This window comes from Pyxicephalus adspersus, chromosome 6 (assembly GCF_032062135.1).
Source record: "Pyxicephalus adspersus chromosome 6, UCB_Pads_2.0, whole genome shotgun sequence".
NCBI lineage: Eukaryota > Metazoa > Chordata > Amphibia > Anura > Pyxicephalidae > Pyxicephalus > Pyxicephalus adspersus.
In genome coordinates this window covers 46,770,313-46,784,829 of record NC_092863.1, presented here as the reverse complement: position 1 = coordinate 46,784,829, position 14,517 = coordinate 46,770,313, and the positions used below count along the sequence as shown (strand labels likewise).

General features: G+C 37.1%; 1 protein-coding gene across 1 annotated transcript in view; it reads right to left on the bottom strand.

The window, feature by feature from the left end:
- Positions 1 to 1,705: 1,705 nt before the first annotated feature.
- Positions 1,706 to 14,517, bottom strand: part of MAPK1 (mitogen-activated protein kinase 1) — a 31,530-nt gene continuing 18,718 nt past the window's right edge. The window contains 5 exon segments of the mRNA XM_072415644.1: positions 1,706 to 5,169; positions 11,344 to 11,469; positions 11,936 to 12,045; positions 13,433 to 13,564; positions 13,664 to 13,778. Coding sequence (XP_072271745.1) covers positions 11,359 to 11,469; positions 11,936 to 12,045; positions 13,433 to 13,564; positions 13,664 to 13,778 — 468 coding nt within the window. The 3' untranslated portion in view covers positions 1,706 to 5,169; positions 11,344 to 11,358.

Below are 14,517 nucleotides of genomic sequence, written 5' to 3'. Positions count from 1 at the left end.
GCCATGTTTCAAGACAGAGATAGTGCATTTGATGAAATGATGCGTTTGAATAAAAAAGGTGCAATTTAATAATTTTATTCACACCACAACCTAGAATATTTTAAAGCTACTCTTGCTACTCTCCCATTGCTACTGGTAAAGCATCCCAAGAACAGTTGTAAGCATAATTGCTCAAATCTTCACAAAATGCTTTAATCTCATAGAGGTCCTTTTATAGTGGCCGCCTCATTACTAAACACCTCTCTCACTAATTAACATTTAATGTATGGCCAGTGCTGCCATACTCTACTATAGATTGATATAACTGTACAGCAAGATATATTCAGGTAATAAAAGTTCATGTTTCCATCCTGACTGGTGTTTTAATTACTTTAAAGAATAATGTTCTTTTGGCTTTATGGTGTGGGTTACACCTTTTCAGAATTCTCTAGCGCCTGGTGCTCAACCTGCTTATGTGGTTCTCTGATTGTTTGTGTGACCCATGGGGGATCCTGCACACAGTAATCCATTTCTCTTCTTTGCTGTAATAACAGTGATTGTATGTAATGTAATTTGACTTCATGGTATGCCTATATCCTTAAGTACAGTCTCCGACATCTTCTGTTCCACATGTATCATTTTTGAGATCTCTTTGTAACACTGCACTCCCTGAATACATTGTGCAAAGCAGAATTAACATCCGGTCAACATGCAATAAAACTTGTCTCCCAACTGCCTTTTGTTCATATTATTAACCCACTGACTTGTGTCTTAAAGTCACCCGTGTAAAAAAAAATAAAATAAACCCCACCTATTTCACAGTACATTATTTCTGGAGCATCCATTAAGCACGTTAGGTCATACCTCTTGAATGAGAAGGTGTGTGTGTGTGTGTGTGTGTGTGTGTTTCTGTAAGTGGAATTCCTCAACAGTTTCACATATAACCATCATTAACAACACTGTCCATCAGAAACATGTTCGGCTACACATTTTGCATGAAGTCAGGTAAAATGGGTAAAAGGAATCATTGCCCTTGATTTCACCAAAAACAAACTGAACCAGATCATGTCAAATTCGTACAACCCTTCGTAACAAAATTTTATACCTGGGACCCATAGATTATGCGATTTCTTTCCCCCCCCCCCCCACACTCTTTATGACACCCTCTTTTGTGGGACTTTATAGCTTTTATAATGGGAAAATGTCAAAATGGAAAAGACTTCGCAGTTTTTATATGTATCTTTCTCTGCATTATATTAAAACAAATTGTTGAAATAAAAAATGTGTAGAGGAACAAGTTTATTGATGGACAGTGGTATTGATGAAGGTCACACATGTAAAATTAAAATATTCAGTTATACCCCTTTTAGGAGAAAGGTGCATTTTGGTGCTTAGTTCACCTGTCATGGGGAGTATTAATGGTTTGTTTACAACAAAAAGCTTATCTTGTGCTTTCTTCACCCTAAACACACACCTTACAAGATGATTGCAGCACACTTTTGGTTAGTGCAGACTACAATTTAAAAACAAATCAATTTATTTTAGGTACTTTCTTTTTCAAATGATCCTGAGCTTAGAAATTTTAATGGTGCAGTGATTTTTTAAAATACAGAGATATATTTGACATTCTGTGTAGGACTGGGTGATTTGATCTACATATCCTTTAGTCTTAAAGTCTTAAACTGCTAATGTTAGGTTACAACTGTAACAAATATAAATAGACCTGTTTTGGTAATACAGGAATACAGTTTTAATGATTTAATCTGCATTTTGTGGTGTCTTACAAGATTTTTTTTCTTTTTTTATACACAATTTACCAGAAATATAGAACATCCAACCAATTGAGGAAAAAGTTAAATACATCAATATAATTAACAAAAAAATATAAACCTCATACAATTTTGCTTCTTAATTGATTAACCAGGTTACATATCTCTCACAATAAAATACATGTTCAGCTGTTACATTACAGTTTAAAGGAACATACAGGAATCTGTTATAAAATATTTCTCTCAATTGATTCACTGTTTGGTGGATCAGCCTATTCTTTTAAAGCCCTTATCCAAAGGAAAAGGAATCTCGATCCAACGGAGCAGTGAAACCTCTAACTTTACAACCTACTTTAATCAGCTACACACATTTTGAATACAAGACTAAAAAGGCACCAACAGTACAAAGCAAAGTACAAAGCTCTTTTTAGTAATCTGTTAAGAGTGCTTTAAGATGGACAACACAAAAAAAAAGACAATGAGGGAAGGAGAGTCACCAGTTGCAACTGCTGGTTGCTTTTTAATTGACCAAAAGCATATGCTCCTTTTCACCAAAATGGTAATTGAATAGTAATAATGAGTACAAGCAACCGTAAGATCACACTGGTGTATGGTTGTTATGGATATTGTGGGAACAAGAGCAGATCTGAAGGCAGTAGGTGAAGTGCATTTATTAGTGAGAATCTTCCAAGTGGAAAGCAGCAGGCGGTTTTGGCTGTTCAGATGCTCCTGCAAGATGTATCACACAAAATATGCAATACTTAAACTGGAATGGATTACACTATTAATTTCAAGACATGCTTATCAAGCACGACAATCCTGGATTCTAGAAATATTTCTCATTGTCTGGGTGCAAAAGGTTTTTAAACACTTTGCAGTTACTATCACAAGGAGACTGGCCGCTGTTGAGCTACTGCATAATAGTTTCTCTAAGGTTGGTTTAAAAATGGTTCTGTCAGACTAAATCAAAAACCAAAATTTCCTCAAAACAAGATGCTTTCACAAATAATGGCAAGACAGACCATTCTCTAAATTTCTAGAACAACATATGGCTTCTTCTTTCCCTGATGCAATATGTATGACTAAACTATTCATGCATTACACTCACAAAGGGAAAAAAGTGTGAATTTCGTCAGTGCATAGATAAAGATTTGCTTCACTTTTAAATACAAGGCGAAGAATTTACATTTCTTAAAGGGTTTTTGTGTTTTTTTTTTTTTAATGGATGCATTATTCTAGACCGAAAAATTAAGAGTTTATTTAAGAAACGTAGGCTAGGTTCCTTGTTCAAGACCTGACAAAATAAATGGTGTTTTGAAAGATCAGAATTTGTAAAACTGTTACATATGCAATATTGATTAGGAATTAATTACAGGTTCTGGACATGAAATAAATAATTCTGAATGTCTGGCATGGCTATAATGGTTCCCTCAAACACTGAAATAATAAAAGAGAAATAAGGCCAGTGATGCATGCCTAACACCTTAGCAAATCAATCCCTTTTTTCATGTAAAATATGTGTCAGGCTCAGCTTTTCACTGCCTTTCAATAAAGCAGACTATTTAAAAAGTATACGTTCTACAGAAGATCTCGTGCAAAACTGTTTAATAAGACATAAGCATTTGATCTAACAAGTGGTTAGTCTGATCAGTTGATATGCAACATAAAAATTATCTGGTAATCCCATTCACCAATATTATTGTAAAATGTTTACATAACCCACATCACAGAAACTGACCCACTAAGAAAACTTCAAAAAGAATGAGAAAAAATATCTATAAAAAAAAAAAGGTTAATGGAGACTTTGTTTTTTCAAATTTATTTTCAATTACAAGTGCAATTTTTGCTCATGTTCCTAGGCAGTTCAGACAAGTGTCTAATAATGTTGCTATAATAGAATACATGAGAGGGGGAGGGGGAAGGGTATTTAAAACAGAGTTGTTTGATAATCCTTATGAAGGTTACAGGATAAGATTTCATTTAAACACAACTCAGAGGTAAGAGATCTTAATCCAATCAATCATAGGCATGTGGCACTTAGACAATCTTTGCACAGAAAAGCTTAACAGTCATGCGAGGGCACAGTCATCTGAAACAAGGCAAATCTTTCACCACAAAGAGCAGTGAGGAAAAAGTAGGAGGCACTGCACTGGGACAGAACATCTAAAACTCCACAGAATACAACTCCAAGAACAAATACTTGCAGAAAAAAAAAGAAAAGAATGTTTTACACTGTAAAAGAGTTTAGTGCTTGCTCAATTGCTGCTCCAGCATGACACAGAGAAGGAAAAAAAATGGGTTATCTTTATACACAGATGTATTTGCAGCTTGGGAAGTGGGGAGAGTTTGCTAGGAATTGGATTGGCATCCCCAATAGGTGGATACAGTATACATTAGTTACAGTATGGTAACCATCACTCTAGTTACTTTATGCATGGGGAAAATTACACTTACGTGTCAAAACATTCAGTGAACATGGCTCCAATAGAAATAGCACTGGCATGCTATTTTTAAGTCAATATGTGGGGCCTCATGCCAGCACCAACTAAAAATAAAAAGGTATGCGATTTTGGTTTCACTTGCTTGTTTTATTTCTGTCCTATGAAAGCTTCTTCCTCCAACTCATCCATACATGAAACACACAGCCCTATGAAGGCCAGTGCATGGCACAAATGCCCCAAGTTACGGATATATATATGTAAGTATATATATTTATATATATTATAAATGGTATATTGCAGCAGCTTTTTTTCTTGCTATTAGGTTTGATGTACAAGTAAGCAGATTTATGAATAAGATTTTAATCTATCAGGTCCCTCAAGCACATAAATGTTTAAAAGTTCTCACACAGCTCAGCTACATGCCAGAGAAAACCTGGATAATATACAATGATCTCCAGCAGGTTTTCAAAGCTTCTAACTGCAATGGGTTTAAAATGATATGTGTGAGTAAGTGGAGCTCTCTGTTGATTTAAAGTGCCCAGAGAAATAACTCTCCCAAAAAGAAGAAAAACAAAAATAATGCCAGTTACCACAGTCTCAGTAACATGGGTTCAACATAATATGCAAAGCCTGTAAAAGTCAGGACACTGTCCGCTTCATGGGAAATAAACCATCGTATTTATAAAAAGAAAAACAAAAAAGAAAGAAAAAAATGAATTTACAAGCAGTTATTTATGGTATCAGCAAGTACTTGCTGTGCCACACTGCAAAAGGGCTTTACGAAAGGAGTGTCAAGAACACTTCTCCAGATTGAAAGATTCATCAGAAGCATAAAAAAGCCACAACTACCAGGAACCGCCCTCCATAATGGCCCAAAGGAGTTAGACTGGACAAGCTGAGATGGGTCACAGGACATGGCCAAGGAGGAAGAACTGTCAAGAACACAGATGTCGGAGTATGAAGTCCTTCACAGCCTTTCCCTTAAAAAGAAAAACAACATCATTAAGCAATGTGTTTTATCTTAAGGCAATGACTTTATATGCAGAAACAATGATATTACTAATATATAACCCAATAGGTAAACATTTTCTTAAAATATTTATTAAAATGAACATATCAAAATAGCCAACAAGCATACATTTTGTTAGCTAAACGTGTTTTTATAAAGAACAGGATGACAAAAGGAATGCAATCTTGGCATCAACCTGTTATGAGCAAATAAATATACCAAAATTGCAGTCAGGGTTCTCTACTATCAAGAACAATGAAGGCCTTTTTTTTTTTCGCCTCAGTAGATGCCGAAATGGTTAACACAATAATTTTAGTCACACACTTGAAACAAGCATGCAATGTGACAAAATGTGTGGCAAGAAGCTAAACTACTGAGCTGCATACTCATTCGAAGTCAGTGAAGGAATCTTAAAAAATCCTTCAATGAAATGTCCATTTAGTGTGGGGTCCAAAAGTGGGCAGAGCAACACACAACATATTTCATGTTCTTAGTTGTTTGTTCATAGGTATCCAGCAGCCCCTATATTTGTGTCTGCTATACTTTTTAAACTTTTAATGACCCCGGCCCATAGAATGTCCCTTTTTTTCCATTGTCTTTGTAATATGCCCCAACTGTCCCATATTTTGTACAGAGAGTAACCGCTTGGGTAATAGAGTAATCAGTGTGGGCTTAGTTTACATCAGCGTATTAAAAAAACAAAAATTACTGCTGCATTTACTACTCCAAGACACCCAGGGAATGGTAATAGGTGGTAACTACTAGAGGCTTTTCTGGCGTTTGCAAGTGGCTGTTTTTTCACACTTTTTTTTTTTTGTTAATTGAAGCCAATTGAAAAAAATAAAATAAAATAAAGCGTGATCCCTCAAAGAAGCTTGATGGCTGGGGAAGTAAAATGTCCTTAAAAGTTGCAAGTAGCATCCAAAAAATGCACTGCCTAAAACCTTAGCAACCACCTGCTGTCAAATTAGCAAATGCATTGCAGAAATGGTTCCTAAAGAACTAGTAAGCAGAGTGGCGAAGTGCCAGCCACTGGGAGTTGTGCAGGATTGTTTATTCCTGTTGCAGGCCTAAACCTGCCTATATACCCTGGATGATCTGAGAGCTCTGCTGTGAGCAGCAAGTAGTTCATGATCTGAACTTAAAGCGTCCCTAAACTCAGAAATTTCACCCTTTTATGTAGAGTAAAAATATTGTTGTTTGTTCTTTTAAGAGCAACATTCTTTTTTTAAAAAGGCGTAGGCGATCGAGAATGAATGGGAGTGCAGAGCCTCTCAGGATACCTACCGGCGGCACGCATCCGGTGAGGCTCTTGGGTGCTCCTTCTGCGTATTTCAGGCATGCGCAGAAAAAGCCCTTTTGTCAAAGGGGGAAAAAATTGCAGATCTTACACATGCGCAGTGAGATCGCAAGTTTTTTTCCCAGCTACGTCCAATATCGCAGTCGAGTGACATAGGAACCTGGAAGAAGAGGAGAAGATGGTGCCACTGCGAAGACCGATACTGGGACGACGAGGGACCCAAAGGAAGAGACCTCCAGATGGACCAGACTGCCCTGCAGGACTGAAGGTAGGTGGATTTTTGTTTATATGGGGGACTTTTGACTACACGGACGTTTTCCCCAGCGTTTAACCTGAGACTTTAAAAAGCCCATGTTTGAAATTCCCATGCATTCCAATGGGCTAATCTACATCAGGAGATTTTCTTGAGGCACGTTTATGAGCGTTATCTATAACGTTGCTTGCAAACTGTAAAAAAAATTAACCGCGGGGTTAATGCTGGAAAACGCCCAAAAACACTTCCATTGATTTCAATAGGGCGTTTCCCACGTTTATAAGCACTTGAAACGTAAACGGGAAAACGCAGAAAAACCATGGTATAGGCCTTTCCCAGCGTTTTAAAAGGCTATTGAAATTGCATAAAATGCATATTAATGCAGTAGGAACGTTTACATGCGTTTTTAAAAACATCTGTGTAGACCCAGCCTAAAGCTACGTACACACGGCAGATTTTTATCGCCCGATAATCGGCATCGGCCAATTATCGGGCGAAAATCTTCCGTGTGTACAGTCGGTGTCGTCCATCGTCCGGACGACCGACCTGCCGGATCCACGGACGATGGACGACAGCCGATCGTAATGAAAGGGAAGGGGAGAGCGCGCAGCAGGGTGCCGCTCCGTCGCTCTCCCCCCTCCCCTCTCCATAGAGCATGAACGGTGCTGTATGTACAGCATCGTTCATGCATCTTGCAGCCCCTTGTCGTTGGAAAGGATCGTGAAAGATCCTTTCCAACGACAAAAATTGCAAGTGTGTACGCAGCTTAAGCACATTTTCAGTTAGGTAAAAAGATACAAAGTATAAAATATAAGATCCTCAGAGCAGAGCTGGCAGGCTGTTTTACAGCCAGCTGGGAAATGAAAATCCCGCCTAGAGTGAACTTTGTATTTTCTGAACTAATTATATAACAACTTCAGTTAAATAAAAACTATCAGGTAACACATTAGACTGTTCACATTTACAGCTGAGCTCATAATCTGCCAATATTGAGGTATAGAATTAGTACCTACTATCTGCTTTTCCGATTACACATCAAAAACAAATGGGTGTACTTGTTAGTCAGTCAGTTATCAGTGAAAAAAGACAGTAGATTATTTATAATAAAATGATCTAAAATTCTTAAGATCAATTTGGTGATGCACACATTTTCCATACTCCACAGCCAAACTGAATGTTAATGACATTTGATTAGTAAAAATCTCCCTGGTACAATATTCCCAAACTTCCCATATCATACTCCTGCCTCCAGCCCAGGCTGGACCTCTAAAAAACTTTTCTGTTCACATGAGGTGATATACTATTAGTAGTTTATAGCAGAAAAAAAGAGATACTTCCACTTCACCTCACAAAAAGCGAAAGGACATTTCTTGCAAGAAACGTAGAAAAACAAACAGAAAAATGTTTGTAACCTGAAAAATGAATCCTAATCCAGTGACCAGGATTTGTAAACTGCAAAATAAATGTTTTTTATTCTTGTACTTATTTTTGCTTTAGGTCTTTAAATAGGTTTTAATCCTTTGCTGCCCAAGCCTATTTTACCCATCAGACACAGGTCCCCATTTGTTGTTAGCTATGTTTGTGCTCAAAGGTAGAACAAACACAGCACAAAGTGCAACTGCCAAAATGAAATAAGGACTCTACCCACACATAGATCATACTGTCACTAAATTCCACATTCCTACATGTTTTGTTCCAGCTGGTGCCAAATAACAATCCTCAACAGTTGGTGAACAACAAGCAATAAACACTTCATTTTAACTTCCCATCAGTCAAAGATGAGTAACTGAATATTGGCATTACATTTTAGATTTTAAAACTTAACTATATCATGACAAACTGTTCAAGGCTTTCATACCAGTTTATGTATGTGAGAAGGCTGTTTGTTATAAAGTAAGTCTAAACTATAAGGGCACTTTCACACTTCTGATATGAAACTGCAATGTGGGCAAACAGATTTGCATGACACTAAAGTTGCACTGTGAATCTTCAGTCATGAAACCAAAAAGTGACTTCTCGATTTTGCAAACTGCACCAAAATGTGCCGCAGCCAATTGCAAAAAAAAAAAAAAAAAAAAAAAAAAATTTTGACAGACTGCGCAAGTGCTAATTGCAAGTGGATTTCTATCAGACCACGATTGTGCCCACAAGCAGGACGCTGCAGCTCCCCAAATTAAAATTGCCTTTTGTTTTACATTTTAGGGCTGGTAATCTCCATCAATTTCTTTGAGGCCATGTACTGAAGATTTTAGCAAAGTGCCCCGTCGCAGCTTTGCAAGTTAAATTTTCCAATTATGCCCTTTAATCCCTTTTCTTGGGTGGAAAGTGATTGAAGCTTTGATCAAATTAATGTGAATGTTTGCACATTAATCTGATCTGGTCTGCTTTTGCTAGCTTGCCATTTTTAACATGATGCATCCTGCTGCCATCTTTTCATTAGATAAACAATGAACATGCACCAGCCATCTAAAGAATACAACAGAAATTGCTCTGACCAGGCCACCTTCACTTGCTCCATGGTCTGGTTATGACATTCGCATGCCCATGTTTAAACAATTTCAGAGTTCACCAGGGGTCAGTATTAGCATTGACAAGATTTGCAGCCCTATACACAACAGGCTGTGATACCCCTTGTTCTGATACTTCCAATGATCAGCATTAGGTTATTGAACAATCTGTGCTACAATAACAGGGTTGTGGAGTCAGTACATAAAACCTTCATATTAAATAAAAGTAAACAACATACAAAGCATTTCACCACTCCCAATGAGTAACTGAAATGTTTAACTTTGCTGTCAGAACTCCAACTTAAGGTACCCCACTCCAAGCATCAATGGGTCTTGGTGCGTGAAGGCACATTTTTGCTATGTTACTTGCTGAGTGACTTTACCTAGAAGTAACTATTGTAACCTAATGTAAGAATCATAGTTATGCTCGCCACATTCCCAGATTAGTGGAACAGTAAGAAGAATGCACCATAGTCTACCACACTGCACCCAGCTTTAAAAAAAAAAATAAAAAATAAAAAAAAACAAACAAAACAAAACAAAAAAACCTGCAGAGAACTCTAAATCAAATCCTCCAGCATGACTTATAATAAAAAGTGGCTTGAAGAGGGAAACAAATTGCATGATTATGTACATCCACAAGTGAATTCACATAAGAGCACAAATGTGAACCTGTACGTCACATATGCCTTTGTTCCCTCACCTACTAGTCTGTAAAAACAGAAAACAAAGTATTTATATATAACTAGCTAATTACTCGGCGTTGCCCAGGTATTTATTTATTGCAATCTTATATTATACAGGAAAAGGAATAAAATAAAGCTATAGTGATTTTCCTGTCAACGGTGTTGTTTATTTTTTTGCCTTTGATTGCACTCTGCCAATTGCATTACGTTTTCTCGAAGACATTATTACAGGCCAGAAATTTGTAAGAGTCCAAAAAAAAGTATGTAAAAATATAAGCAAAAGACACACTGTTACTGGGCAATACATACACACATACATGTAAATATACCTCTGACATATACCACAGCGCTGTACAAAGATCAGCAGTGCACTCACGAGTCTGAGTCATATGTCTAGCAAGTTTGGTTTAAACATCTCAATGCGTTTCCTAGTGATGACATACACACACAATTTTTTTATATCTCTATATACCATAGTACTGTACAATGAAACACTGAGCTAGACCCATCAGTCACTGTACAGAGGAGCTGACACTCTAATGGCCCCCCACAGTCACACACTATTATACATTTATATACCTCTGACACAAACAGCACTGTACAAAAATGAGCGGTGTCACATGTCTAGCAAGTTTTGTTTAAATGTCCCCATGCATTTCCTAGTGATCACCATATATAGCTCTGACATATAGCACAGCGCTGTACAAAGATCAGCGGTGCACTCACATGAGTCATATCTCTAGCAAGTTTGGTTGAAATGTGTCAGATGTGTTCTGAGTGGAACACACACACACACACACACACACACACACACACACACACACGACAGCGCTGTACAAAGATGACTGGTGCACTAACATGATGTCTATGTCCAAGCCAGGAGGGGTCTTTTACTTTTTTTTTGGCAGCTGCCAGGACCATCATTCCTAGGTGTTGGGATCAGACATGGGTACCTAGCCCAAGCGAATGGGCAACTAAACGGTCACATGGTCAGTGTGGGTGGTCCGCGCAGTATTTCTCTGGATTTTGCAAAGAGATTTGAAAGGTCTTATTAGGATGGACGCTCCCCTTATCCCCCTCTTCTTGCATTCTTTCCCTGTTCTACTCTACCTCTCTTTTACATTCTTTATGGTAACTCTGGTGGTACATATTGTCATGATTTTAGATAGTGGCCTAATGTTTTTTTATGTTATATTACCCATTTCCAATTGTTTATATGGTCTATCTGAATGTGTGAAGAATTTTTTTTTTTTTGGATAGCAAATTAAAACTTTTTCATGTTTGGTTTATCCATTGTATTGTACTACTTTTTTCTCTCAATAAATATTTATTATGTACAAAAACATTCTTATTTTATATATCATGCCTAATTTTATTACAAATCTTACATATGCATTACCTGTGGTCATAGCGGTCAGTACCCTGGTTGGAATCTAGCAGTTTCTTCAAAAATTAACTCCTTCAGCGTCTCCTTGGGCAAGTCATCAAGCTCCATTTCAAACTTAAAGGGTGCCTCAGCTACAGGCTAAATCACAAAATATTTGGTTATTTGTAGAACTATATATCTGAATTATCTACAAATAAAATTAAAATTTAGGGAAGCATGCTAGATAGAAAAATAGGGTAAGGTGCATCTAAATTATTGTGCTACAGCAGGGGTGAAGTATATAGTAAAGGAAAATCTGCAACCTTAAGGTCTTCCTTTTGCTAAAGATGCTTAAAACACGTTTAACAAGAAAGAATTATGGAAGCTACAGTTGTTGAAATGTTGTTTAAGCAGTTATTTAAATAATAAAGAACCTGAAGCCAATGCGTTCCTTAAGAACATTTGATTTACCAGTGTATACTTCATCTGGTTTGACAAAAGATATAGTGCAGAACAAAGCACAATAGATACAAATATTTATCAACTACTAAAAACCTAAAAATACCAAGAAAATAATTATTAGGTCAAATGCACAAGCCAAGTAGACTCCTTCTCCAGGACTTACCTCATCACTTGGGTCATAATACTGTTCCAGATAAGGGTGAGCAAGAGCTGCCTCTACTTCAATTCGTTTGTGTGGATTGAAAGTCAACATTTTGTCCAACAAATCAAGAGCTGAAAAAAAAAATATATATATTTTTTATATTTTCTTTTAACTGGACTATTTTCTTTGAAAAAAACCTTTTCACTGGCCTTTAACTTAACTAATTGAGTTTAAAAACAAATGCAATTGAATTTCCAGACTTCAATACTATAGAGTTGCACTATGTGCACAAAGCAAAACTAGAGAAATAGACATATATGCCAATTCTTGACAGACAGCTTACCTAATACTATAACAATATTTCAATCTGAAGTTGATATTTTAAAGTTTATGCAACACATAACTCTCTGTCTTCCTTTTATAACTATACAAAAGAGAATGTAAAGGCACCAGGCTGGTTCCTATATTTGCTCTGCCCTGGTGTAACACATTTCACATGTAACAGTAGTTTGCAAAGGGTATTCTGCCTATATGATCTGGTTGTCAGGATGTGTTTTAGTTGCCAAGGCAACCCTTTCAGATCCTGTATGAAAGCAAGATGTTTAATAAAAAAAAAAAAAAAAAAAAAAAGGAGGTATATCTAGAAATTCACAAAATAAACCACAACAGGCATCCCTCTTGCTATCCCATGGTGAACAATAATCAGGTTTTTCAGAAATCAGAAATTGCAGGCAATCATAAAACACGGGTACAGTAAACCATTTTCCAAAACCTGAAATAAGGCATATGATCATTTAAAATCTTCTCTGTATTAGATCATGCTGCTTCTTACTATTACATACTGCAGAGGAATGTGAATGCAGCCACAGATGCATTTGCTCAAAGCCCAAATAAACACTCAATTACTAAAACACAAAGGCTATTTGAATATACATTATGTGGGTCTTCATTACATTTTTTCCCACTGCTCAGTGATGCAGCAAGGGCTAATTATGAGAATTTTAATGTGCTTTAAAGCACAAATGAACCTAAAACCGCAAAAGGCAAATTCTTAAAGCAATGTTAGTGTATGTGATAATTTATAATATAGATATTTCTGCTAGTAGATTATAATAATCTACTAGCAGAAACCTAGAGTCTATTTTTAATTTTACTTTGGGAGTCACATGGGCACAACTTTCTGATCCTGCAGCTGTCTAAATTCAGAAATAAGAAATGCCCATAAAGCAGTGTAGGAGTATGCAGTCCATCTACTTATTCTGATTGCTAATAACATTTTACAACTTCAGTTTTGGGTTTAGTTGGGTTTTAAAGTTTAAAAACTCTAAAGTGGTTATTTTCATCTTTTCTTTACCACTTCCTGAAACACCCAGCACAAACGTGGAACACAACAAATATCAGGAGACTTGACATGCTTGTTCTGCACAGTTCTTGTAACTAAGCCATATGTTAACATAGATAGCTAACCTGACAGATTTTTTTTTTTTTTTTTTTTTTTTTAAAAATATGGAGTGTGACCTTATAAGGCCGCATTTGGAAACAGTCTGTTCCAGGGGACCTTATTTTTATGAGGAAGGGAAAGCAAGTAGTTTCTAGCTTTCAAATTTATTATACAATTTAGATCCTCTTGAGAAGGAGATCCAAGAATACCTGTAAATATAGAGGAAAAAAAAAAACAAACATTCTTAATATAAATCAAGCACTGTTAACCACAAGATTTTCTTAAACAAGTTTAATGGTTGCCCTTACCAAGGATGTGATTAAGCTGATCAAGATAATGCTTTCCTGGAAATATGGGTCTATTGGAAAGCATCTCTGCAAGAATGCAGCCGACAGACCAGATATCAATTGATTTGGTATATCCCTAATAAAGAAAAAAAAAAGAAATAGTTAGGAAATAAAACATTCCAAATTTACTTAAACTGAACAATTGGTCACTGTAAAACCATTAGGTTTCATATAAAATATTTTACAAAAAAAGTGTATTAGGCATTACTGGACACATTAAAAGGTGATTTTTAGGAGAATGGAACTTTCAACTCTGAAATAAAATGATACACTCTACGCCAGGGGTCGGCAAACTCTGGCCTTCAGGCCAGATACGGCCTAGCCGGTAGTTTGTTCAGGCCTGATGTCCCCCACTGGCAGATCAGGCCTAATGCCGGCAGACAACCCTCAGCGGAGCCGGAACAAACTACCAGAGCCGCATGAGGGCCCTTGAGACTCCATGTGGTGGCTCCCTTACCTATTTACCGTGACCGATGTTAACACTTCCGCCGCCGGAGTAAATAGGGAACATTCCCTCTCCTCCGTATGCATAATGGAGTAAAGGGATTTCCCTTTCAGGGGGCGTTCCTGGTGGGGGGCAGAGCCATTAGGGCAGGACTCGAAAGAGACCAGCCTAGTGTGCTCCTGCCTACCCCTGAAATGGTCTAGTGGCCAAAAAAGTTTGCTGAATTCTGCTCTACGCCAAGCTGTGCTCTTCTCTAATGAAAATTCCCAACTGACAGAGGAACTAGATAGCACTGCCCTCTTTCTGCAGCCTTCTTTGGTTTGATGGTGGAATCCATAGCCACAGCAATTTCTAAAGATCCCTTAATTAA